This window comes from Schistocerca cancellata, chromosome 6 (genome assembly GCF_023864275.1).
Source record: "Schistocerca cancellata isolate TAMUIC-IGC-003103 chromosome 6, iqSchCanc2.1, whole genome shotgun sequence".
Classification (NCBI taxonomy): Eukaryota; Metazoa; Arthropoda; class Insecta; order Orthoptera; family Acrididae; genus Schistocerca; species Schistocerca cancellata.
Genome location: NC_064631.1, coordinates 24067197 through 24093748, shown reverse-complemented (window position 1 = coordinate 24093748; position 26552 = coordinate 24067197). Strand labels below are relative to the sequence as shown.

The 26552-nt window shown below is 40.8% G+C and overlaps 1 protein-coding gene across 1 annotated transcript in view; it reads left to right on the top strand.

The window, feature by feature from the left end:
- LOC126190774 (CCR4-NOT transcription complex subunit 11) overlaps window positions 1-26194 on the top strand; it is a 111214-nt gene extending 85020 nt beyond the window's left edge. The window contains exons 9-10 of the mRNA XM_049931308.1: window positions 20156-20321; window positions 25629-26194. Coding sequence (XP_049787265.1) covers window positions 20156-20321; window positions 25629-25775 — 313 coding nt within the window. The 3' untranslated portion in view covers window positions 25776-26194. The remainder of the gene's footprint in view (window positions 1-20155; window positions 20322-25628) is intronic.
- Window positions 26195-26552: the final 358 nt, after the last annotated feature.

The window sequence follows — 26552 nt, the reverse complement described above, 5'->3', positions numbered from 1 at the left end:
TTGTCCCTTTTTAGTCCTATTCAGTATGGGTCCCACACACTTGAGCAAGATGGGATGCATGAATGTTTTGTGTGTAGTGTTTCTTGTAGCCTGGCAGTGTTTCCCCAGTATTCTACCAATGAATCATAGTTTGATACTTGCCTTAACTATGATTGATCCCTTGTGGTCATTCCAGTTGACATCCCCACAAATTGTTACACCCAGGTATTTGCATGAGTTGACTGCCTTCAGTTGTGACTCATTGATATTGTAATCATAAGATATTACTTTTCCATATTTCATGAAGTGCACGGTTTTACATTTCTGAACATTTAAAATAAGTTGCCAGTCTCTGAACCACTTTGAAATCATATTTGTGCAGCATTTTTTAGACAGTGCTTCATTATAGATAACTGAATCGTTTGCAAAAGAGCTGAAGTTAGTATTAATAATCGCTCTTCACTTAATTCCCTTGGCCTGTAAAAAATTTCAATCGTTACACTGGCAGCAGATGTCCATTTGTGTGAATTGATGTTGAAAACTCATCATAAGAGAGTGGGTAGGTTGAGTTGATGCTAATTTACCCATTGGGGTGCAGGCTAGTTCAGTCATGATCAAAATGCTGTGATCGTTATGTGAAGAGAAAAAACCTTGCTTTGTTGGTAATGTTTCTCCACACATATCAAGTGAAATAATCAGTGGAGCAATGTGTAGCAGGAAGGTGGATAGATTAGATGAAATAATTTGATAGTTAAATAATATTAAACTGAAACACAGCAATCAGATAAAGAGAGGGAAATGTACACTACAGTCAGATTACAGCACATTGGGCATTACTGGCTGCCATGTGAGTCCTGCATAACTGCACTAGTGTGCATAAGAAAGGTGAGAAGGAAAATGTAGAGACAGATCGAACAAATGGTGTGTGTGTGTGTGTGTGTGTGTGTGAGAGAGAGAGAGAGAGAGAGAGAGAGAGAGAGAGAGAATTCAAGGCAACAACAACAACAACAACAACAAAGTATGGACAACACTCCCACTCAACCACGCCCTTCGTAGCTATCAGAAATTTCTTACCTGCAACTTGGCCTCACCCCTTTTTCTTAGGTGCCTTCCCAATAACACAGACTTCTTGATAGATAAAGAAACCATTGTCCCAGGAAGGGGAAACTTTATTGACACATTCCTGGGGTCAGATACATCACATGATCACACTGACAGAACCACAGGCACATAGACACAGGCAACAGAGCATGCACAATGTCGGCACTAGTACAGTGTATATCCACCTTTCGCAGCAATGCAGGCTGCTATTCTCCCATGGAGACGATCGTAGAGATGCTGGATGTAGTCCTGTGGAACGGCTTGCCATGCCATTTCCACCTGGCGCCTCAGTTGGACCAGCGTTCGTGCTGGACGTGCAGACCGCGTGAGCCGACGCTTCATCCAGTCCCAAACATGCTCAATGGGGGACAGATCCGGAGATCTTGCTGGCCAGGGTAGTTGACTTACACCTTCTAGAGCACGTTAGGTGGCATGGGATACATGCAGACGTGCATTGTCCTGTTGGAACAGCAAGTTCCCTTGCCGGTCTAGGAATGGTAGAACGATGGGTTCGATGACGGTTTGGATGTACCGTGCACTATTCAGTGTCCCCTCGACGATCACCAGTGGTGTACGGCCAGTGTAGGAGATCGCTCCCCACACCATGATGCCGGGTGTTGGCCCTGTGTGCCTCGGTCGTATGCAGTCCTGATTGTGGCGCTCACCTGCACGGCGCCAAACAAGCATACGACCATCATTGGCACCAAGGCAGAAGCGACTCTCATCGCTGAAGACGACACGTCTCCATTCGTCCCTCCATTCACACCTGTCGCGACACCACTGGAGGCGGGCTGCACGATGTTGGGGCGTGAGCGGAAGACGGCCTAACGGTGTGCGGGACCGTAGCCCAGCTTCATGGAGACAGTTGCGAATGGTCCTCGCCGATACCCCAGGAGCAACAGTGTCCCTAATTTGCTGGGAAGTGGCGGTGCGGTCCCCAACGGCACTGCGTAGGATCCTACAGTCCTGGCGTGCATCCGTGCGTCGCTGCGGTCCGGTCCCAGGTCGACGGGCACGTGCACCTTCCGCCGACCACTGGCGACAACATCGATGTACTGTGGAGACCTCACGCTCCGCGTGTTGAGCAATTCAGCGGTACGTCCACCCGGCCTCCCGCATGCCCACTATACACCCTCGCTCAAAGTCCGTCAACTGCACATACGGTTCACGTCCACGCTGTCACGGCATGCTACCAGTGTTAAAGACTGCGATGGAGCTCCATATGCCACGGCAAACTGGCTGACACTGACGGCGGCGGTGCACAAATGCTGCGCAGCTAGCGCCATTCGACGGCCAACACCGCGGTTCCTGGTGTGTCCGCTGTGCCGTGCGTGTGATCGTTGCTTGTACAGCCCTCTCGCAGTGTCCGGAGCAAGTATGGTGGGTCTGACACACCGGTGTCAATGTGTTCTTTCTTCCATTTCCAGGAGTGTATAAGACAGACCTTGATCTAATCACCCTCCCTGTGCCTGCCACTTTCATGATGAAACACAATGGCTCCCTGGCAGTCTGATTCTTCCACCTACAAGTGCTGTCTTAGTGTTCCTGTATCAGAAGTCTATATAATCTCCAATCCTGACTCAAATCCTTAGGTCTATCCCAGAACCTGTTCTCTAAATCCACCTGCCTCCTCATGCCAATTACTTCCCACACACTAACCTCATATATTTTTTCCTGTGCTACTATGGAAAGAATCTCACCTCTTGTGGACCAACACATCCATCCTGTTGCCTGTAGCCTAGCTTCTTATGTCTAAGACAAAAACCACTTCCTTCATCATCTGTCAACAATTCCCACTCCATTACCATGAGGATTCCTTTTCGTCACTGTTGATGTCACCTCCCTGTATATACCAACATTTTCCGTACCCATGGCACTGTAGCTGTTGAATGATATCTCTCTCAATGTCCAACTGCTTCCAGACCCACCACCTTATTTCTCATGCAACTACTGATAAACTACGTTACTTGTCCCTTGGGAGAAAGACACATAAACAAATCCATGACATGGCCATGGGCACTCACAAGGCACCATCCTACACTAATCTTATATCGGTTATCTAGAGAAAACACCTTATCTGATTCATATTAATTGATGATATCTTTATGAACTGAACTCAGGGCCAAGACAGTATGCTCATTCGTCTACACCTTGTCTCCAATCTATGTCACCTCTTGCTACCTTCGTGGACATTATTCTCCACATCTCCTATGTCTCCATAAAATCCACTGCCCATATTAACTGACTATAAACAGTTCCTCCTTTTTGAAGGCTACCATCCGTTCCACATTAGAAAGCCACTACCATACAGTTAAGACACTCATTGATAGTACATCAGCAGTGATGAGCAACCCTTTGCCCATTATGCAGGAAATCTTACTAAGGCCTTCACAGAAAGCCCTTATTCTCAAAAACTATTTTACCAACAGATTTCCCATGGCATATTCACATGTGTTGTTAATCCTCCAACCTCTCTCATGAACCAACTGAAAAGGAGCAGTGTCCACATTATCCAGTATCATCCCAGAATGAAACAGCTTTACTATATCATTCACCAGAGCATCAACTACTTATCATCTTATCCATAAATGAAGAACATACTACCTACAATCCTTCCCAAAACCTCTAATGATATTCCACTGCTGACCCTGTCTACAAAATGTCCTGAACCATCCTAATGCTACATCTTCTTCCAGCACATTACCACATGAATCATAACCCTGTGGAAGATGCAATTGCATGACCTGTCCTATGCATGTGCCAAGCTCATCCTTTTCCAGTCCTGTCACAGTCATAGCCTATCCTCGAAGGCAAGGTCACCTTGGAACCAGTTATATTACATACCAGCTCTGCTGTAACTTTTGCAAGCCATTTCTATAGGCATGACCACCAACTAGCTATCCACCTGAATGATGGCGCCAAACTGTGGCAGAGTTGACCACCTGGTAGTAAAACATTTTCAACTTCAGTGGCTGCTTCACCACACATACAATCGGAATCCATCGCTCCTCCACCCTCCTCCCTCCCAATACCAGCTTCTGTGAACTATGTAGATGGGAATCGTCCTTGTAAAATAATCATGTATCTGACAATCCCCTAGCTTCATTCTTCACTATCCCCTGGCCCCCACCTATCCTCAACTTAGTCCAGACAGCATCCACTCTACTGTTTCTACACTCGTACTGTCCCCTATTCAGTTTCCATGTTCCTCTGTTTTCTTTCCCCTTCCCAGTGAGCTACTCTACATCATTGTGCAGCACACGCAACTTACCTGGTCTGTCTTCCTATCATTAGTGCTTGCTGTCTTTGCCCCCCTCCCCCTCCCCCCCCCCCCAGCTGTCAGCAACCCTTCCCTCCAACACCTCTTCCTGCTCCCCAACTCCTTTCTCCCCTCACCCACTCTCACCAATTCAGTACCTTACCCAATTAAACTACATTGCAATACAACATAGCCAGTCAAGACAATGTAGCCACATAGGTGTGTGTGTGTGAACTATATTGTTAATTGTCACCTTTCATCCTTTTATTAGTTTCAGTGTTTGGCAGTAAGAAATTGTCGAGAAAAATTTCTGTGTATTCCACATGCCTAGTGCACAACATCTAAGTTTGGTATATGCTTTACATACTATGTCTTCCTCTGTAGCTGGGTAATCATCATATCTGACTGCTATGTGGAGGACCCAGATTCAGTTCACAATATTGCCAGAGACTTTTCTAGATGGGAGGATTGGATAGGGTGTGTTCAGTTTCTTGATGCCAATTGAGGAGCTACTTGAGTGAGAAGTAGCAGCTCCACGTTCTGAGAGCTAACTGGCCATGAGACCAGTGTGCTGAACTCATTCGCCAACTGCATCTGAATGACACCATTGACAGATGATGATATGGTGGCCAGAAGCTACTGAATGGTCCGTTAGGGCCAGTACATGGAGCTATAGTTTACATATTCTATTGAAGCAAAAGTCTGCCACAAATATATAGGGGGTGATCAAAAAGTTTCAGTTCAGTGGCTGTGTAGTCCAAAATCTGTACGCCAGTCAGGCAAAATCTCCATAAGCATTGAGGCAATCATCCCGCTGATGCACCAGGTTGAGGACACCCTTTTCATAAATCACTGTGTCTTGCTGTGTGAAGAAGTCCATAATTTCCTGTGCACATCGTCGTCTAACAGGAAATGTCAACTCTTCAAGGCCTTTTTTAAGGGACCAAAGGTGCCCTAATCGCATAGGACGTATGCTCGAGTATCTCCCACTGAAGTTGTTGTAAATTCTGGTTGGCGTCCCGGATCGACCAGCGTCGTGTTTCGCACTGCGGCCGTCCTAATACTTAGCGTACCATTCGACAAAGGTGGTTTTCGACAGACGCACTGCCCCATACAAAGTTGGTCTCACAAGGCTGAATGCACCCCATTCCAGTCCTTTCACAAAAGAAAAATGCCTGGCAGTACCAGTAATCAAACCTGGGTGCTCCACATCCCAGGTAGACATGTTGACATCTCAGCTATGGAGTAGTCAGTGCCTGATATTTTGTGGCACTTTAATTTTTTTTTCATTCACCTTAGGGCATTCAGAATTAAAGTGTCATACACAATTTCTTTTTTCTAATGGTCATTTTTCGATAATACATCAAATGTGAAACTTACTTGAGTATTCAGCCAGGTGGCATCATCAGATGATACAGGGAAAGCTCAAAACCACACACATTAAATGTACATTAAATACCAAAGTCAAGATACTGTGTTCAAGTTTTTATGGTGGTATGTGACTACATGTATAAAGGTCATGTTGTATGTATTAATATAAAATTTTTCTATTGCTCTTTGTAGACGTTGTAGTAGATAAAGGTTGTTGCATGTTCCTGCTGCTCCCTTAGTGGTAGTAGACTCATAAGATTTGTTATGGAACTATGAAACAGAATTGCTGGTCAATATTTGCCTCTAGGAGGCATAATTGCAATACTGGCAAAGGGCACACTTGAAAGTACATATGTTCTCCTTGCTTTCACAACTAATAGTTCCTTCCCTCAGGGAGCAGAGAGCAGTAGGTTGCAGGAGTTCAAAAAAGAAGGGCAGGGCATTCAGAACCTAGGATGGGAGGGACTTGACCAAGCAAGGATCTGTTAGTTCCAAAAGGTAGGATAGTGCATGCATGCTGATATGTGTCTATCAACAGTACTGCAGTTTCACCTTCTGAAGGTAATACAGGCCAGCAATTCCGTCTCCCGTGAGTGAAGTTTCCTTTTAATAACGTGTTCTGCATTGCAAGCGATGGATTAAGACACAAAAAACATGCCATTACAGGTATCGTATATTGATGTAGAGTGTGATGAAATTTTTTTGTGTCTGCCTGTTAGTTAGAATAAGATATCTTCCCTGTCCTATGTCTAGCATAGAATCCTTTTAATATCATGATAAGTGACTTTTATGCTCACTTGTCTTTTTGTACACAATCTAAGAATTTTTTATCAATGTAGCGAATGTCTGTTCTTTTTTTCTTTATGTTCTCAAAAGTATTAGTTGGGGGCACTAGCTGCATGCTCTCCCGCTGTAGTTTCACAAAGCCTGTATTGCTTAGTTTGTGTGTGGTCAGTAATGGTATAATGCTACATACATAGCGCAGTATATCTGTAGCTATATTAATATAAAAGGGAAACATTGTTTCCAAAAATCTTGAAAAGTTATTGACAGAATTACTTCGGATTCCTCCATAATACTGTAATTAACATTTGACAGACATATAAAAGGTATAATGTATGCAAGCTTTTGGAGCCAGTGGCGCCTTCTTCTGACAGAAATGTTGAAAGGGAAGGAATAGGGGTGAAGGAAAAGGACTGGTGAGGTTTAGGAAAAGGGGTAGTGTTCGGAAAAGTCACCCAGAACCCCAGGCCACCAGGCCAGGGGAGACCTACTGGACGAGATGAGAAGGAAAGACTGATAGTTGGGGACAGCGCCGGATGAGATTTGAAAATATGAGAGCTTAAAGGTGGAAGATAGGTTGATATGCAAGACCGAGATCACTTCTATCACATCACGCATGAATTAATAAGAGTGAAGATCTAAGTGAATTGTATGTGACAGAAGTGGGAGGACGGGTACAGTGAAAACAGGCAACCGGAAAATGACAGATGTAGAAAACTGAAATGGAGTGAAGAAAGTAATAGTTTCCGTGAAGAAATGCTTGGACTGATGAAATTAATGTAAATTCAGGTCAGGTGTGTGGCAAGAACCAAAGACATGTTGCAGCGCCAGTTCCCACCTGCGGATTTCTGAGAAACTGAAACTGGTGTCTAGGGGAAGAATTTGGATGGCAAATGTGGTGAAAACAGGCACTGACGTCATGACTGTGATGTAGCACTTACTCTGCAACAGGATATTGTGCCTTGCCAGTATACACCCTGTATCTGTGTCCATTCATCCTAACTGACAGCTTGGTCATGCCGACATAAAAGGCAAAACAGTGCTTACGTAACAGATGGTGTATGACTTGTTGTTTTACATGTGGCTCTCCCTTTGATAGTATATGTTTTGCCAGGTGCAGGGCTGATATATGTGAGTAGGAGGAGGGTACATAGGGCAAGTTTTGCAGTGGGGACAATAACAGGGGTAGGAACCATAGGGTAGGGAGATGGGTGCAGAAGGAGCATAGAGTTTGACAATGATGTTGCAGAGATTGGGAGGGTGATAAAAAGCTATTCTAGTTGTGGTGGGCATAATCTCAGGCAGAATGAACCTCATTTCAGAGCACAATTTTAGGAAGTCATGGCTTTATTGGGGTACGTGATCAATACATTCAAGACCAGAATAATACTGAACAACAAGCGGTGTACTCCTGAGTTGTTTTTTGGAGCGATCAACAGTACCAGAATTTGGTGTGATAGCCCGTTAAATCTGCTTCTGAACTAGGCTGGTGAGGTAATTATGTCCAATGAAGGCTGAAGTGAGAATGGTGGAGTATTGCTGTAAAAAGTCTGCATCTGAAGAACTATGTTTGATTCAAATATCAAGACTGCTTGGGAAGGAGCATTTGACATGGAAAGAATGGCAACTGTTAAAATGTAAGTACTGTGGTTTGTTAGTAGGTTTAGTGTGAACAGCAGTGGGCGTTTGGTTAGGATGATATCGGCATCAAGGAAAGAAGCTTGGAATTTGGAATAGGACCATGTGAAATTTAATTGGAAGAATGTATTTAGAGATTCCAACTTGATCCACCACCTCTACCTTAAAATCATCCCGTACAAATCTTCCAAGAATTCCTCATATCCATCATTGCTTCGCAACTCTTCCTCAGGTCCCCGCAAAGTGATGCTGACTTGTCCTCTGCAGAACTTGAGACTCTTCATTTCCTAAAATCTGATAACCCCACAATGGAGCTACTACTGTGATACTTGACTGCCAGGAGTATGTTAGGGAAGGTCTATGCCAGCTGTCGGACACCTCTACGTACAGCATCTACCATCAAGAACCTATTCCTGTGATTCAAATTCACCTGCAGTCCCTCCTTACAACCTCAGGCCCCTCACAAGGACTAACAACTCAATCCATAGCACTTATGACCCCATCCAAACCATGAATCTCCACTTTTTACCGTCTTTCTAAGATCCACAAACCCAATCATCCTAGCCATCCCATAGTTGCTGGCTTCAAAGCCCTCATCGAACGTATATCTACCTTAGTCAATCAACATCTACAACCCATAGTACAAACACTTCCCTCCTATTTTAAAGACACCAACCATTTCCTAGATGTCTTAAATCTGTCCTCCTCCAACTCCCACCACATACCTTGCTTGTCACCAGTGGTGCCACCTTCCTCTATACCGACCTCGCCTATTTACATGGTCTGTCTGCTGTGGAACATTTCCCCAATCAGCGCCAACTTGATTTCAAACCTATGACATCCTTCCTGCTCACGTTAATCAACTTTATGCCTACCAACCAACAACTACTTCACCTTTGAGGGGCAGACATGCAAACAGATAAGAAGTCATGGGAATCAGGGTGGCTCCTTCCTATGCCATCCTTCTCGTGGGTCGCTTGGAGGGGGCTTTCCTGGGATCCATAAGCCGTAAGCCTCTGGGTTGGATTCGATGTATTGATGACATCTTTGCCATATGGACTCATGTTGAGGCTGAGTGGTTACAATTTCTGGAATCTCTAAAGACATTATCCCAATTAAATTTCACATGATTCTATTCCAAACCACATGCAACTTTTTATGTTGATCTCATCCTCACTGAACGCTGGCAACACACTGGTGTTCACATTAAACCTACTAACAAACAACAGTACTTACATTTAGACAGTTGCCATCCTTTCCATTTCAAATGTTCCCTCCCATACAGCCTTGACATTTGAGGCAAACTTATTTGTTCAGATGCAGACTCTCTATAGCAATATACCACCATTCTCACCTCAGCCTTCACTTGACATAATTGTTCCATCACCCTAGTTCAAAAGCATCTACATCTACATCTACATCCATACTCCGCAAGCCACCTGACGGTGTGTGGCGGAGGGTACCTTCAGTACCTCTATCGGTTCTCCCTTCTATTCCAGTCTCGTATTGTTCGTGGAAAGAAGGATTGTCGGTATGCCTCGGTGTGGGCTCTAATCTCTCTGATTTTATCCTCATGGTCTCTTCGCGAGATATACGTAGGAGGGAGCAATATACTGCTTGACTCTTCGGTGAAGGTATGTTCTCGAAACTTTGACAAAAGCCCGTACCGAGCTACTGAGCGTCTCTCCTGCAGAGTCTTCCACTGGAGTTTATCTATCATCTCCGTAACGCTTTCGCGATTACTAAATGATCCTGTAACGAAGCGCGCTGCTCTCTGTTGGATCTTCTCTATGTCTTGTATCAACCCTATCTGGTACGGATCCCACACTGCTGAGCAGTATTCAAGCAGTGGGCGAACAAGTGTACTGTAACCTACTTCCTTTGTTTTCGGATTGCATTTCCTTAGGATTCTTCCAATGAATCTCAGTCTGGCATCTGCTTTACCGACAATCAACATTATATGATCATTCCATTTTAAATCACTCCTAATGCCTACTCCCAGATAATTTATGGAATTAACTGCTTCCAGTTGCTGACCTGCTATTTTGTAGCTAAATGATAAAGGATCTATCTTTCTGTGTATCCGCAGCACATTACACTTGTCTACATTGAGATTCAGTTGCCATTCCCTGCACCATGCGTCAATTCGCTGCAGATCCTCCTGCATTTCAGTACAATTTTCCATTGTTACAACCTCTCGATACACCACAGCATCATTTGCAAAAAGCCTCAGTGAACTTCCGATGTCATCCACCAGGTCATTTATGTATATTGTGAACAGCAACAGTCCTATGACACTCCCCTGCGGCACACCTGAAATTACTCTTACTTCGGAAGACTTCTCTCCATTGAGAATAACATGCTGCGTCCTGTTATCTAGGAACTCCTCAATCCAATCACACAATTGGTCTGATAGTCCATATGCTCTTACTTTGTTCAATAAACGACTGTGGGGAACTGTATCGAACGCCTTGCGGAAGTCAAGAAACACGGCATCTACCTGTGAACCCGTGTCTATAGCCCTCTGAGTCTCGTGGACGAATAGTGCGAGCTGGGTTTCACATGACCGTCTTTTTCGAAACCCATGCTGATTCCTACAGAGTAGATTTCTAGTCTCCAGAAAAGTCATTATACTCGAACACAATACGTGTTCCAAAATTCTACAACTGATCGACGTTAGAGATATAGGTCTATAGTTCTGCACATCTGTTCGACGTCCCTTCTTGAAAACGGGGATGACCTGTGCCCTTTTCCAATCCTTTGGAACGCTACGCTCGTCTAGAGACCTACGGTACACCGCTGCAAGAAGGGGGGCAAGTTCCTTCGCATACTCTGTGTAAAATTGAACTGGTATCCCATCAGGTCCAGAGGCCTTTCCTCTTTTGAGCGATTTTAATTGTTTCTCTATCCCTCTGTCGTCTATTTCGATATCTACCATTTTGTCATCTGTGCGACAATCTAGAGAAGGAACTACAGTGCAGATTTCCCAGGCCATCACATGCAATCCTGGTACTGTTGATCCCTCCAAAAAACACTCAGGAGAACACCACTTGTCATTCAGTATTATTCTGGTCTTGAATGTATCAATTAGCTACTTCAATGAGGCCATGACTTCTTAAAATCATGCCCCAAAATAAGGTTAATTCTGTCCGAAATTTTGCCCAGCACACCTAGAACAGCTTTTCGTTGCCTCTCAATCTCTGTGATATCCTTGTCAGACCCTGTGCTCCTTCTGCACTCATCTCTGTACACTATGGCTCCTACCCCTGTGACTGTCCCCACTACAAGACTTGCCCTTTGCTCTCGCCTACCCACCTATACCTGCCCTGTACCTGGCAAAACATATATTATAAAAGGGAGAACCACATGTGAAATGAAACATGTCATATACCTGCTGTTATGTAAACACTGTTCAGCCTTTTACAACAGAATAATTACCACCAAGTTGTCAGTTAGAATGAATGTGCATAGACCAGGGGGTATACTGGCTACACACAATATCCTGTTGCAGAACTTGCATTACAACATGACAGTCATGATCTCAGTGCCTGTTTTCACCTGGATTCTTTCCCCAGACACCAGCTTCAGTTTCTCAGAACTCTGCAGTTTCTTCACAGCAACTATTCCTTTCTTCACTCTGTTTTATTTATCTACATCTTTCATTTTCTGACGTGTCTGTTTTTCGCCATCCCCCTCCTATCTCGTGTCGCATCATGCAGGATGTCTTAGCTGTAACCTCTGTCTTTCATATAACCCTATCTTCCATCTTTAAGCTCTCAGATTTTCAGCTCTCATCCAGTGCAGTCCCCAACAATCTGTCTTTCCTTTTCATCCCGTCCGGTGAGCCTCCCCCGACCTGGGGTTCTGGATGACTTTTTCAAACACTACTCCTTTTTCTAAACCTCACCAGTGTTTTTCCTTCGCGTCACTTCTTTCCCCTTCAACCCTTCTGCCACAAGAAGGAGCCAAAAGCATGCATACATTATACCTCTTAAATGTGCATTCTCTTGCCACCACTTGGTGAGTAGATTTTTTTTTTATCTATCCAATTGGATTATATTTTCAAAAATTGTTTATTTTTGTAGATATATCTAATAAACATGTGGATGGACATAGGCACTATATTTTTTTAAACAACCCTGTATAGGTCTTCCTCTAAAACCGACAGTGAGAAAGAAAATATGTGGTTTTGTTTTCTTTCTTGCAGTCTGTTTTAACTACGAAAGCTTAAACCAAAGGGTTAAATTGATTGGGATAATTGGTGTGAGGCCGAAAGTGCAGGAGGTCAGGTCCATATGTAGGAGGATAAGAGTGGACAAACTTCAGGATAAGGAAATCAGGCACAAGTACATAACAGCGATCTCAGAAAGGTACCAGCTAGTTGAATGTAGTCAATTACAGTCATTGGAAAAGGAATGGACAAGGTACAGGGACACAGTACTAGAAGTGGCTAAAGAATATCTTGGAACAGTAGTGTGTAAAAGTAGGATGAAGCAAACAGCTTGGTGGAATGATACAGTCAAGGCAGCCTGTAAAAGGAAAAAGAAGGCGTATCAAAAATGGCTACATACCAGAACCCAGGTAGACAGAGAAAGTTATGTTGAAGAAAGAAACAAAGCCAAACAGATAATTGCAGCATCCAAGAAGAAATCATGGGAAGACTTTGGAAACAGGTTGGTACTATGGGTCAAGCTGCTGGAAAACCATTCTGGAGTGTAATTAGCAGTCTTCGAAAGGGAGGTAAGAAGGAAATGACAAGTATTTTGGACAGGTCAGGAAAACTGCTGGTGAATCTTGTGGATGCCTTGGGCAGATGGGGGGAATATTTTGAAGAGTTGCTCAATGTACCGTATTTACTCGAATCTAAGCCGCACTTTTTTCCGGTTTTCGTAATCCAAAAAACCGCCTGCGGCTTAGAATCGAGTGCAAAGCATGCAGAAGTTATGAAAAATGTTGGTACATGCCGCCACAACTAACTTATGCCGCCGAATATATGTAGCGCTACGCAGGCATGTTTTGTAGGCACAAGGATAAATACTGGCGCCAAAATCTCAGCGTCAGTAAATAAATTAAAAAAAAAAAGTGGAAGACGACCTTTTTTTTCTCCGCCGCGAGTTTCGACCACTGCATTTTCATACATTATCCAACGAAGTAAATACAAATTCCGTATTGTTCATCTTCGAATGTAGCACAATTTCAGTGTACTACGAAAATCTGACTGGCAAAACTGTTTGGGATGTTTGTCAATATGGCCAACTCTACGTTCTGAATTTTTTCCTATCTGTGAGAAGAGATGGTTGCTAATAGGAAACATGAAATTTGAATCATATACAGTATTCTCTTCACCAAAAGAATTATACGAATATAAACATTTTGCCATGTATTCTTTCGTGTTTGCTGCTATCTCATTTAAATCCTGTCTGCCTAATAAACTACGAAACTAGAGTGAGACAACAGCAAACGTGGAAGAATATACGTATCGTGTCATGTTTATATTCGTATTATTCTTATGCCTAATAGTGATACAGTCAGAAATGAAGCTCGGCAAGTGACTAGATTTTTAAATCTAAAATGACTAATTTCTGTGCAGAATTTGATGTAATAAAGAAGCGACCGCAAAGATTTTCAAACGGAGAAAAATTTTCGGCTAACTTTCATTCAGAACATGTTCTATCATACGCAGTCTATTATTTGATTCTTGTTGATCATTATCAAAGAAAGCACCAGTGTAAGTAACAACAAATTGCGGTCTCTTGCCATTGTTTCGCTAATGAGACGATTCCTCTTTTTTTTTTTTTTTTAATTGTACGCGGCGGTAGCGCGCACAAAAGCAAGCCGTGCCGCGAGCCGCCGTAAATACGCACTATCAGAATGCGACAAACAATCCATGACACAGTGCAGTAATGCATTTTCAGCTTAAGAGTGACGCAAACACCTATAACAAAGAAAACGGCAATTATCAGATCAAAGCAAAATAAGCACGTGAAAAAGGAAGGGCACCCGTATAAATACGGACGGAGCGCCTGACGCATAGCAATGGCTACGTGGTAAAGCTTAACTGCTAAGCTTAGACACGAACCAAACTACTGTAGCTGTATCGTCATTCATTCGACCTAAATTGTGTCTCATATTACAATGGACAAACTTTGTTTCGATTTGGAGGTGAGGCCTAAAACTTTTCTCTCCCCTTGAATTTCGAGTCTCAAATTTCAGGTGCGGCTTAGATTCGGGAAATTTTTTTTCCTTTATTTCGAGTCTCATTTTTCAGGTGCGGCTTAGATTCGAGTGCGGCTTAGATTCGAGTAAATACGGTAGGTGAAAATGCGATCAGTAATGTTTCAGATTTCGAGGTAGAATGGGATAGGAATGATGATGGAAATAGGATCACATTTGAGGAAGTGGGAAAAATGGTCAATAGATTGCAGTGCAATAAAGCGGCTGGGGTGGATGAAATTAAGTCGGAACTCATCAAATACAGTGGAATGTCAGGTCTTAAATGGCTACACAGGATAATTGAAATGGCCTGGGAGTTGGGACAGGTTCCATCAGACTGGACAAAAGCTGTATTCACACCAATCTTTAAACATGGAAACAGAAAAATTGAACAACTATAGAAGTATCTCTTTAATCAGCGTTGTGGGTAAAATCTTCTCAGGTATTGTTGAAAGGAAAGTGCGAGTATTAGTTGAGGACCAATTGGATGAAAATCAGTGTGGATTTAGGCCTCTTAGAGGTTGTCAGGACCAGATCTTTAGCTTGCGGCAAATAATGGAGAAGTGTTATGAGTGGAACAGGGAATTGTATTTATGCTTTATAGATCTAGAACAGGCATATGACCGGGTTCCTAGGAGGAAGTTATTGTCTATTCTATGAGATTATGGAATAGGAGGCAACCTTTTGCAAGCAATTAAAGGTCTTTACATGGATAGTCAGGCAGCAGAGTTGATGGTAAATTGAGTTCATGGTTCAGAGTAGTTTCAGGGGTAAGACAAGGCTGCAACCTGTCTCCACTGTTGTTCATATTATTTATGGATCATATGTTGAAAACAATAGACTGGCTGGGTGAGATTAACATATGTGAACACAAAATAAGCAGTCTTGCATATGCGGATGACTTAGTTGTGATGGCAGATTCGATTGAAAGTTTGCAAAGTAATATTTCAGAGCTAGATCAGAAATGTAAGGACTATGGTATGAAGATTAGCATCTCCAAAACAAAAGTAATGTCAGTTGGAAAGAAATATGAACGGATTGAGTGCCAAATAGGAGGAACAAAGTTAGAACAGGTGGACGGTTTCAAGTACTTAGGATGCATATTCTCACAGGATGGCAACATAGTGAAAGAACTGGAAGCGAGGTGTAGCAAAGCTAATGCAGTGAGCGCTCAGCTACGATCTACTCTCTTCTGCAAGAAGGAAGTCAGTACCAAGACTAAGTTATCTGTGCACCGTTCGATCTTTCGACCAACTTTGTTGTATGGGAGCGAAAGCTGGGTGGATTCAGGTTACCTTATCAACAAGGTTGAGGTTACGGATATGAAAGTAGCTAGGATGATTGCAGGTACTAGTAGATGGGAACAATGGCAGGAGGGTGTCCACAATGAGGAAATCAAAGAAACACTGGGAATGAACTCTATAGATGTAGCAGTCAGGGTGAACAGGCTTAGATGGTGGGGTCATGTTACACGCATGGGAGAAGCAAGGTTACCCAAGAGACTCATGGATTCAGCAGTAGAGGGTAGGAGGAGTTGGGGCAGACCGAGGAGAAGGTACCTGGATTCGGTTAAGAATGATTTTGAAGTAATAGGTTTAACATCAGAAGAGGCACCAATGTTAGCACTGAATAGGGGATCATGGAGGAACTGTATAAGGAGGGCTATGCTCCAGACTGAACGCTGAAAGGCATAATCAGTCTTAAATGATAATGATGATGATGATGATGAATTGGTGTATGGGGTATGAGAGGGGCGTCTCCAGCTGCTGGATCTGTGAGGATAGTAGCTTCAGTGACATTATTTCACATAATATTCAAATGGGTACATTATAAATTTGTGGATGGTTCAGATTGTGTAGTAATATTCTAAGCATAAACTACTGAGCTGTGAACACAAATTTCCTAATATACAGGTTTTCTGTTAAAACAGACTGTGAAGAAGAAAACAAAACAGCACATTGTTGTGTACACAATTTTTGTTTAAAATTGTATGTTCAGAGAAACAGTATATTTGGAAGAAACAATTTGTCTAATGGTCTAAAAACCCTACTGTTGTAGTTAAAACTGGTTGCAAGAATGAAAACAAAACTGCACATTTTCACAGCACAGCATTTTTTTTTCTCGCTGTCAGTTTCAACAGAAAACCTGTATAGCACTGTTTAAAAGAGTGTAGCCGATGTCTGACTGAATGTTTATTAGAGTACCTTGTAAAAATGTCTTGTAAAAATTTGAGGTAAATTGGATCATAAACTTTGCAACATCTTTTTCGTTCATATTCTACATGCTTTATTGTAATATCAAATTATATACCTTCAAAATTGGCGAAGTGGCAATGAGGAGCAAAATTTGTGCCCTGGCACAGTTCCCAAGGATACTACATATCAGGACATATATCCAGTTCCCATAATAGCATAGCATTGTCAGTTTTGCTTGTGTGATATAAAAATGGATGTATATACATATGCTCCACATCTCTTCCTAAAGCACTGGATTGATTGCAACCAAACTTGGTACACATGTCATATATTGTGTGGAAAGAAGCACTCTGGGGGTAAGAACTACATACCTCCCATTCGGGTAGATGGGTAGTTAAAAATGAGGTGACTTTAGGAGTTGGACAGAGAGAGGGGGAGGGGTGGGGGGAGATAGACAGAGTGATAAGGGAGTACAGGGAAGTGTAGAAGGCAGACAGAAGATGAGAGGGCAGGTCGAAAATGGAGAGGGTGTGAGGTGGCTGGCAGAATAGGTGTAGGTTAGGAGGCAGATGGAAGAGGGATTGGTTGTGAGGATGCAGGTGGAAGAGAGAGGGGTTATGAGGAGGCAGGTGGAAGAGGGACAGGTTGTGAGGAGACAGATGGAAGAGGTATGGGGCATGATGAAGCAAGTGGAAGAAGGGAGAGAGAGAGAGAGATAGAAGTGGGAAGGTGGCTTAGGGAAGATATTTAAATTGTTGTGGATTATTTTGATTAAATTGTAGCATCCATTTACATCATGGATTAATTGACTTGATATACATTAAAAGTATGAAGTGCAATTGCCTCTTATCTGTGCTGTTCAGTATGTCAACCAGATTGCAAGAACAAGCACCAGAGCGAGTCATTATTTTTATCAATATTTTTTGGGTCCAGAGATCATGCGACACAGCTGGATACCATAGATATATTTAATATCCTCTCTCAAGTTGTGTGATGTAAAACAGCAGAGATTTAGACATACTGGTGTATGTGTCCAGTGTAATGTAACATGTGTCTACTGCTATGTAATGTGACGTCTGTGTACCACAATGTAATGAGACATATGCATATGTGGGTGAAGCCACGGGTAAACAGTTTGTGTATTATAAAAATATATGCATGTACGTTCCATAATCTCCAGCCAGAGTCGGTAAACAGATCATTTACTATCTGGAAAGAAGCACTGTGTAAGAACTATCTACCTTCCATAGGAGTGGGTATGGGTGTGAAAACAGGATAACATAGAAGCATAACTCAGGAATGTCTGGAGCAATTTCAAAAAAGTTTTGTATGTACGTGATCATTAATTGTATGAAAATACTTTGTGGGTAATATACCCCTAACTGCCACTCCTAGGGGTAGGATTGGGAAGTGTGTATGTGGAGGGGAAGGGGGTGAGGGTGCAGTAACAGTGCAGTGAAATATCAGCTCATCTCTGTATGCCTGAAGCAATTTCAACCAAACTGGGCACACATTTCACATGCAACCTGTAAAAAAATTGCTGTGACAGTAAGAACTCATTAGCTCCCCTTAGTGTGAGGGTGAAAAGTGCAATTTGTCTCTTATTTGTGTTGTTCAGTATGTCAACCCAGTCACGAGAATGAGTGCTGCAGTAAGCCAGTAAATTTTGTCAACTTGTTTTGGGATCGATGATCACGCCATGTGTCTGAATATCACAGATAAAATTAGTATCCTCTCTGGATTTTTTTGGTGCAAAACAGCAGAGACTCTGATGCATATGTTTGTAATATATGTGGCATACATGTACGTGGGTGAAGCTGCAAATAAAAAGTTAGTATAATATACAATATGATAAACCCCAAAAGTACCCTGAATGATACAAACTTTCATTTGTTTTTCCACAGTCATCTTGACTATAGATGTATTTATCGTAAATCAACTCTATTTCATTGTATGTTGACATTACACTTACTATGTGTTCAGCTTTTGTCTCTTGGGGGTGAATTTTTACTTACATGAAACTCAATTCAGTGTAGCCATGTAATCTTTCAATGAAAAATTAAAAGTTTGTTTTATCGCCATTAGAAATAATAGGAGAAGACCAGTTTTTCATAATATAATAAGACTGTTCTAAAACTTCAATGTAAATGTGATAACAAGTTGATGTCCTCCTGTGTTCTGTTTAGAACAACTCAAGGTAAAACTATATCTATTTCTGTAATAAATACTTCCCAGGTTTCTTGCCACACAAGATCATAGTATACCAATATTGTAATATTAGGGTATAAATGAGTATAAAAAGAAGACTGTTTGTGTCACCAAACTTGAATGACTAAACAATAAATACGAAATACTGAAAAGTTGGTTCTCTCAACATTGGCACTCTTTGTCATTTTTTATGTTCATTTATTTCTGAAAGCTGATGAATATCTGCACTTCTTTCAAACATAATTATCTTACAGAAACTAGCCATTTTTTCTCCACTGAATTACTTCTTACTTGCATGCATACAATGTGGACAACCATATTACCTTATCTTTTAACCATATTATCATGTTCACGTAGGAAATTGTCAGTTGCGTATAAAATGAATTAAAATACTAATTAACTTGGTAAAATTAGTGAAGCAGTGAACATTATTGTTACTGTGATTTGATAAGCAGTACTGCTTGTAAATGTTACAAAGATACAAACATGTCTTTAAAAACTAGTTATCTGCACTATAATAATTAGTCAAGACAAAGAGACAAAAAAATATATATTTAAAGATTTATCCGAAAGATCTTTCTGATGTCCTAGGAGTGTTTGAATGATTAGGCTGCAAGAAGAAATTATTTCATAATTTTGAGTAGACAGAATGGGTGGCCACTGTGGCTATTACTGTATTTAAATTCCGAAGGTGAAATTCCAGTACTGCTGATACACAAATTAAAAAGCTATGCGTAGATTTAGGAACTACTAGTTCCTTCCTCAAGGAGGAAAGAGCAATAGGTTTTGGAAATTCTGGGAGGAAAGGCTGATCACCTAAACTCTAGGGACGGAGAATGAGGATAGACCAACATGAAGAGGGAGGTATTAGATAGAATAGGAGGTCAATGGTGATAAAGTGGTAAGTGCTGTGCCAGATGAAGTCCAGACCAAGTGAGAGGTAAAGATAGATTAAAAGGAAGAGAAATGGGAAGGGAATGAGAAGTGCCATTAAGAACTAAGTGGAAAGTGGAAAAGTTTATACTGGACATCAAGGATGGTGGAGGAATGTGTTGTTAATAATTTGAATAATTCTTATCGTCACTAGTAACAGTGCACTCTTGTACTGTGACCTATTGCATAATTTAGCCACAATCATATATGTTTATCATGTCTTTCATAATGATCTAGCAAATTATGTAATATTTGTTTGGAATAGCAGCAATTTTTCTCTGACCTTTTATAAAAGGAGAGCATTTTCCTCAAGAAAGATCATCCCTGAGGAAAGAAAGGCAAAATAATGTTTACAGTTATATAAGAAAATACAAGCAGATCTGCATTGAACTGAAATATAGTATTGTTTATTATCTTTGTAAAATGTGCTAACATTGTTTGCTGTGAAGTATAATGATTTGGTTTGTATCCATAGGTTGACAACCACTGTTGATCTTCCAACAGAATTTGTACATCTGTACATCTCAAACTGCATATCAACATGTGAAACCATTAAAGATCGTTACATGCAAAATCGTCTGGTCCGCCTTGTTTGTGTATTTTTACAGTCACTAATAAGGAATAAAATCATTAATGTGCAGGTCAGTATCTAAAGTACAACTAATTAAAGATGTATTTATTTCAAATGTATTTCTGAATTTTAATTTTAAACTCTCCCCATTGTAATACAGTAGTTGCCACTCAATAGACTGCAACAGCAGAGAGAATCCTACCTATGACTTGTAATGTAATGTGGGAGGAGCCTAATAATTTTCTTACTGGTTGCTCTAATCTAACATGTTTCACATACTGCAATGAACAAATATTGTTTTTGTAAACTTACTTTAGTGTCAAGAGCAATTCTTACAGTCTTAGAATGTACATTTAGTAAAAGATGGGTATAGATACCACTTTTTCTTCTTTTAAAAAAGAAAGGGGGGGGGGGGGGCAGCAGCTGACACAATACTTTTGAAGTTGCTGCATATTTTGGTAACAGTTGTTCAGCCATACATGTTCAACTGGAAAAAAAATATTGATTTAAAATAAATCCAATATTTTTGGGAGTGTGCTGTAACACACAGAGTAGCAATCATCTGCAATCTTTTTAATATGTTCCTTGTACCATGTGCCACTTACTGGTGTATTTTTCTCAAACAGTATTTTCAAATTCACTTGCATATACAGTTTGTTTATAACATCAAAATGTGATATACATCACTTTACAGATAGTATAGAACAAACAAATAATTTTCAGAACTGAATTTACCTTACCTCTATATCTAGCTGTGACTCTCCAGTCAGTATGTGTGTGTGTGTGTGTGGGGGGGGGGGGGGGGGGGGGTGGACAAAAGCATGAACAGCAAGCTAATCTAGAAGTATCAAAAACACTCAACAAGTGGCAGCACATGTCAAAGGAATCGGTAGCTTCATGTAGAATCTGCACTTACTGTCACTGGTTCTCGAAAGCAATTAACCTTCTGTTTATTAGAGTTGCTTTGGTATGATGTGAATTCGTGACACATGACATTAAGGGGTGAAAGTAATTCAGACAAAGGGGAAAGCAGTTTTAAAGCACTGTCAAACTGAAAAATTTTAATTGAGTTTTATGGTAATTTCCCAGGATTCTCTCTGCAAAACCTCTAAAGTCTTTTCACAGAGCTGAAACTTCCTCCTGTGTACATACTTCACTGTTCATCTCACTGGTGGAGAGAGAGGTTGGAACAACTCTTTCATTCAGTGACATTATTAATTATTTTTCTAACTCCAGTCCGTAAAGTACTTCTCCGAGGAGTCGGAAGAGTATATGGCACTGGCCAAGAAGGGCCAGGAATCAGTTCATATTAATTTGCGACACAACATAACACAATACAACAATCACTTTGCAGTAACTACAAAGTCTGTCGTAGATAACTGAGTTTGGTAATGACTGGGCACAAAATGTGAGCGGGCTGAAGTTGACCGATTTCTACCAATCAAGAACTAGTGAGCCCTTTTTCAAATCTTTGTGAACAGGCTATGATTGTAGTTAATTAATAGACAATACACTGTTGGCATTGTATGAAGAAGAAATTTTTAAATATAATGGGCATTTTGTAATATTTTATTTCATTTCAGCGTGTTTGTCAACTACTGCTTAACTAACTCTTCCAGATAGTCTGAGCCAAAAATGTTACAGTATCTCACAGTGTTTTGTATGATTCTGGTGTGAACCGCATAGCTTTCTTTATTGGTTGCAACTTGGTATCCCTATTTTATTGACATCAAACACAACATATTAATTGAACTTAAATTGGGAAATAGTCTGAAAAAATCTTTAGAAATTAAATTTCACCAAACAAAATAAAATCTTTTACATTAAAGTAGTATGTCTATATAAATAATTTCCCTTTGAAACATTGTGTAAACATACTGCCTAGCCATAGAGTCTAAAAGTTGGGTTTCTACCTGCCTCATTTCCATATGCATACCCCAGCACCTACTGTTTCCATATGCCAAGGCCATTTTTCCTAATCTGAATTCCTCCCCCCCCCCCCCCCCCCCCCAAATGAGGAATATTAAATTTGAATACTTATTGGTCCCTTCTATATACATGAAAATGTACATTCAACAATAACTTAAAATCTAATGTTTGTTTTGCACTTATTGCAGTAATAAAAATAGTAAAAGTTTATCACCATTATTTTGAAATCAAAGTACTTTCAAAATATTGACAATTTCATAGTAAAGCTATTCTCTGGAAGCTCATACAAAGCTTGTGAAATAAGCTGTATTACTGTAAATGATGATAAATGAATTTTAGTCAGTGGCAAAAATAATTTTTTGGAAGATGGAATGAGATTGCCACCACTTCCAAAATTGTGTACTTTTTGACATTATATGAAGCATGTAATTTTATTTCATGTATGCACAATTGTCTGGATGGTAGCATTTAGAAGACTTGCAAGTTTGTCATACGTGAAACAGTTATTCACTTGATACCCACATTTTTTTGTAATGTTTCCTCCCTGGATTTCTGTCATGATACTCACTCCTCTAATTCCAAAATTAGGGGTTTTTTGTCATGCAAAAATATGTGGCTGAATAGTTAGGCAAAACTTGGTTGCACAGAGAAACTTGGTGAATTTCACTTTCTGGCACTGTTGATGTGGTGAAAGCTGATGGGCAGTTGTAGCAGAAAGTTAAGTGGCTGTTAACTTTTCTGATGTGTCATCACACCCAGTTATTCATAGTCTGAGTTATGCGTTTTAAAATGCAAGCCAGCTAGTGATGTGTGTATGTATGTAGAGTCCCAGCTTAACTATCAGATTCTGACACTAACAAGGGAATGGTCAGACTTGTCATGTCGAAACCTGTGTTGCTTTTTTTACCACTGTGAGTTAACATTGCAAGAAGTCTTTATGCAGAATTTTAGCTGCTGACTTGACCTGGAAGTATGTAAACAATTTTATGAAGTAAGACATTATTGTCGCATGGTTTCCACGCTTATAACTGCCTCTTGTACAACCCTGACCTCTCTCGCTACGTTATACCAACGCCATCTAGGGACAAGGTGGCGTTAGCTACACGCCGCTCTCTTGCCACAGCGGTGAGAGAGCTGATTCCCCCAGTGAAAGCGATCGTATGATAATTAAACATTCGTTGACAAATATGGCTGATATGTTATCTACGACATTCTTTCCAAATAGCTATGAATTAGACACAAATAAATATACGGTTTAGAACACGTCCAAATTTTATTTCTTGTAATTACCGCAAAAATGCGAAATATTGATACATTGTTCAAAACATAGGTTTTTTGTGCAACAAGAACATACAAGTAAAGACGAAATATGACAGCCCTGCGAATCACAGACGTTGTTAGATGTCCGTAGACAAAACTGGGCTGGTGTTAGGAATGAATCAGGCCTAATATCAGCATATTTCGAGGAGTGCCATGCATATTTAATCAAATTCTGAAATTGTGGGGAGGAAAATTGATAATGTACTACTGATTGCAGCTTGAGAATATTGTCTCGGTGATAGACAGGAAATTGCAGTGATCAGCACACAATAATTTTCTCTGTTAGTTTTCTGTAAAATGCCTTCCACTGGCGGAAAAATTCTCTGTCTACAGGTTGAATTACGTTGGTCGTGCCGGGTGGAATCTGAAGCATCTCTACTTCTTTGTCAGGGTGGGCTCGAAATACAGCTTTTAATGAATCAGACCTTTTATGACCTGACCACGAATCTAGAAGGAAAAGAGATTTGTTCCCGCAGAACGGAAGAAAAGCATGACGTATGAAAAGTGTAACATTTTCGTTTGCCATTTTTCCAGACTTCGATGCGTCTACTACAAGACTGTTTGCGTAGAACATTGTTCTTTTGACACGTGGTCCAAAACGTCCAGTTGGTTCTTGAAGACACACATAAATTTTAGGCAGCAATGAACGACCCAGACTAATTATGGGCATTATAGTGTATGAATGGGTGAGTGCAGTCGTGGACTGTGCAATCGCCTTCGTATGTTTTTCCCGTTTGAATGACAGTGTTCTTTTCGCACGCATTTCTTTTTGAAAACCTGACTGATCTGCATTGTACACGTATGATTCACTAAAACTAGCGATCTTATTTTTTGCATTTGTAAGAAAAGCTTCTATCATTTCGATTTGTGTCACTTCATTTTCCGACCTGTTTCTCGATACAAATTTTGTTATTTTTCTTGCCACAATTTTATGTGATCTTTTGAAGTGACTAATCCAACTTTGAGAAGCTGTAAATTCTTTAGTGCCTATCGCATTGGCAATCTCTAACGCCCAGTCACTCAAAGTTGTATTGCTCACACCAAATGACTGTTGTCTGGCATCGGTAAATAACTCAAAAAGTCGCGCATTTATCTCCGTCGCAATTTCCAGTCGACTATTACGTCGTCGAGCGACTTGCTTTTTCCATCTATACAATTCACGTTCAGAACGGACAAAGCGATACTTATTTTGAACAGTACTGACACGTAGGCGTTTCTTACCACTTTCGTTCAACCAATACGTCACCGCTTTTTCTTTGTCTGATAAGGTAATTGTAGTTGATGGTGTTACTTTCGGAGATAATTGATGATGGTACGCGGCACTATCACTCGAAGAGTCTTCACGAGTGCAACTTTCGTCGGTGTCTTCGCCGTCTGTAGAGTCACAGTCTGCAATATCGAGTGTTCCAATTGTTTCTAGCCACATGTCTGCGCCATTTACATGCTCGTCTAGAAGTTTAACAACCATGTCGCACAACACATAGTCTTCACGCGTGTTTTCTGTTGATTGCTTCATTTGGCGTCTGTGGTATATCTCTATGGCAAGCAGCAAAACATTTACAGGGTTCGCCATCACCTGTGAGGGGAGATTGAATGTTCACCGTAAAGTGGCTTGCGGAGTATAGATGAACATGTACAGAACATCTTTCATATCTCTAACCAGTTTCAGTACGGCATGTTTCGAAATACGTACCAGAAATTAAAAGGACGTGCATGCCACAGAAACGAATATTCATTCCCCCTTTCCACCAAAACCTTGCAGCGATATTCCTCTTTAGTGAACGCCGCGGTAAGACGGCCGCTCTTCCCGAGCATGCGCACAACGCTCGCGACTCGCCATTTCCAGGGGTGGCCAGCCGTCACTGCAAGCGCCAAGCAGGAAACACAGCCATGTTCGTGATTTTTTTTTTAGGGCTTCCAGTTCATGTCAGCAGCTACAATTTTGCAAACGGACCTTTTGCACAGTTAAATAACAGTGCTAAAAAAATCAATACATGTTTGGGCATGACAAGGCTGACCATTCCCTTGTAAGACATAATTTAATGTGTTCTTATGGTATGCTGTATTGATTACTCAGTCATTTTATTTATAACTTCATTGTTATAACAAAATTTTAAATTATTTTCAGGAATTGTTTATTGAAGTACAGGCCTTCTGTATTGAATTTAGCCGCATCAGAGAAGCTGCTGCACTGTTTCGTCTCTTGAAACAGTTAGAATCTGGAGAAGCTGGTGTTGTCACACCTGGACCTACCAAGAATAAGACTGAACCTTAAAAAGTTGTAGTTCCCCTAGTGTATATGTATTCATATAAAGTACTTTATGTGTGCTGTGTCGTGTTAAGAAGATGTGTTCAGAATTCTTTTTTCTGCATCTCCTACAACACTGTCATTTTACAGACTGTGTTTGTGCATTTTTTACAAAATATAAAAGCTAATAAATTGATATACACCTTTCTGTGTATAGAGATTTTATTCTTGATGATTGCAGCTTTAGCTTGCTACCTTATAACTGTGCAACATGTTTGGGCTTATAATTGTAGTGAAGGTAGTCAGAATCCAACTTTATAGATATCTTACACATGTCCCTCTATTACACCATCATTTATATTCTGCAAATCACTGTTTCTCTGTACCTGTCACTTCAATAGTGAATGCTACTGTTAGAAGAGGTACTATAGTGAAGCCTTCTGTAGTAAAACAATTTAAAAACCAGTATTTTGACTTGTATTTTATTTCAGTTGAATTTATGAATTTTATATATTGGTAGACATAATGTAAGACTAATACTTTTTTGCATCAGTTCAGTGGAAAAGACTTTGCTTTGAAATTCACTCAACGATGTCATAATTATCTCGAGCTCAGTTTGATTTCGCTCAGTTTTTGATTATCGGAACTGCTTTGGCTTTGTTTAGATTTGTGATTAAGCACACTTCACTGCTTGTGTGGAAACTGTTGAACACAGTTTATGAAGCATGACAGGCAGATCTTCCCCATCTCTAACAATCTTCCTTGGTATTATACAATAATCTTCAGTTTTGCCATTACTCTATA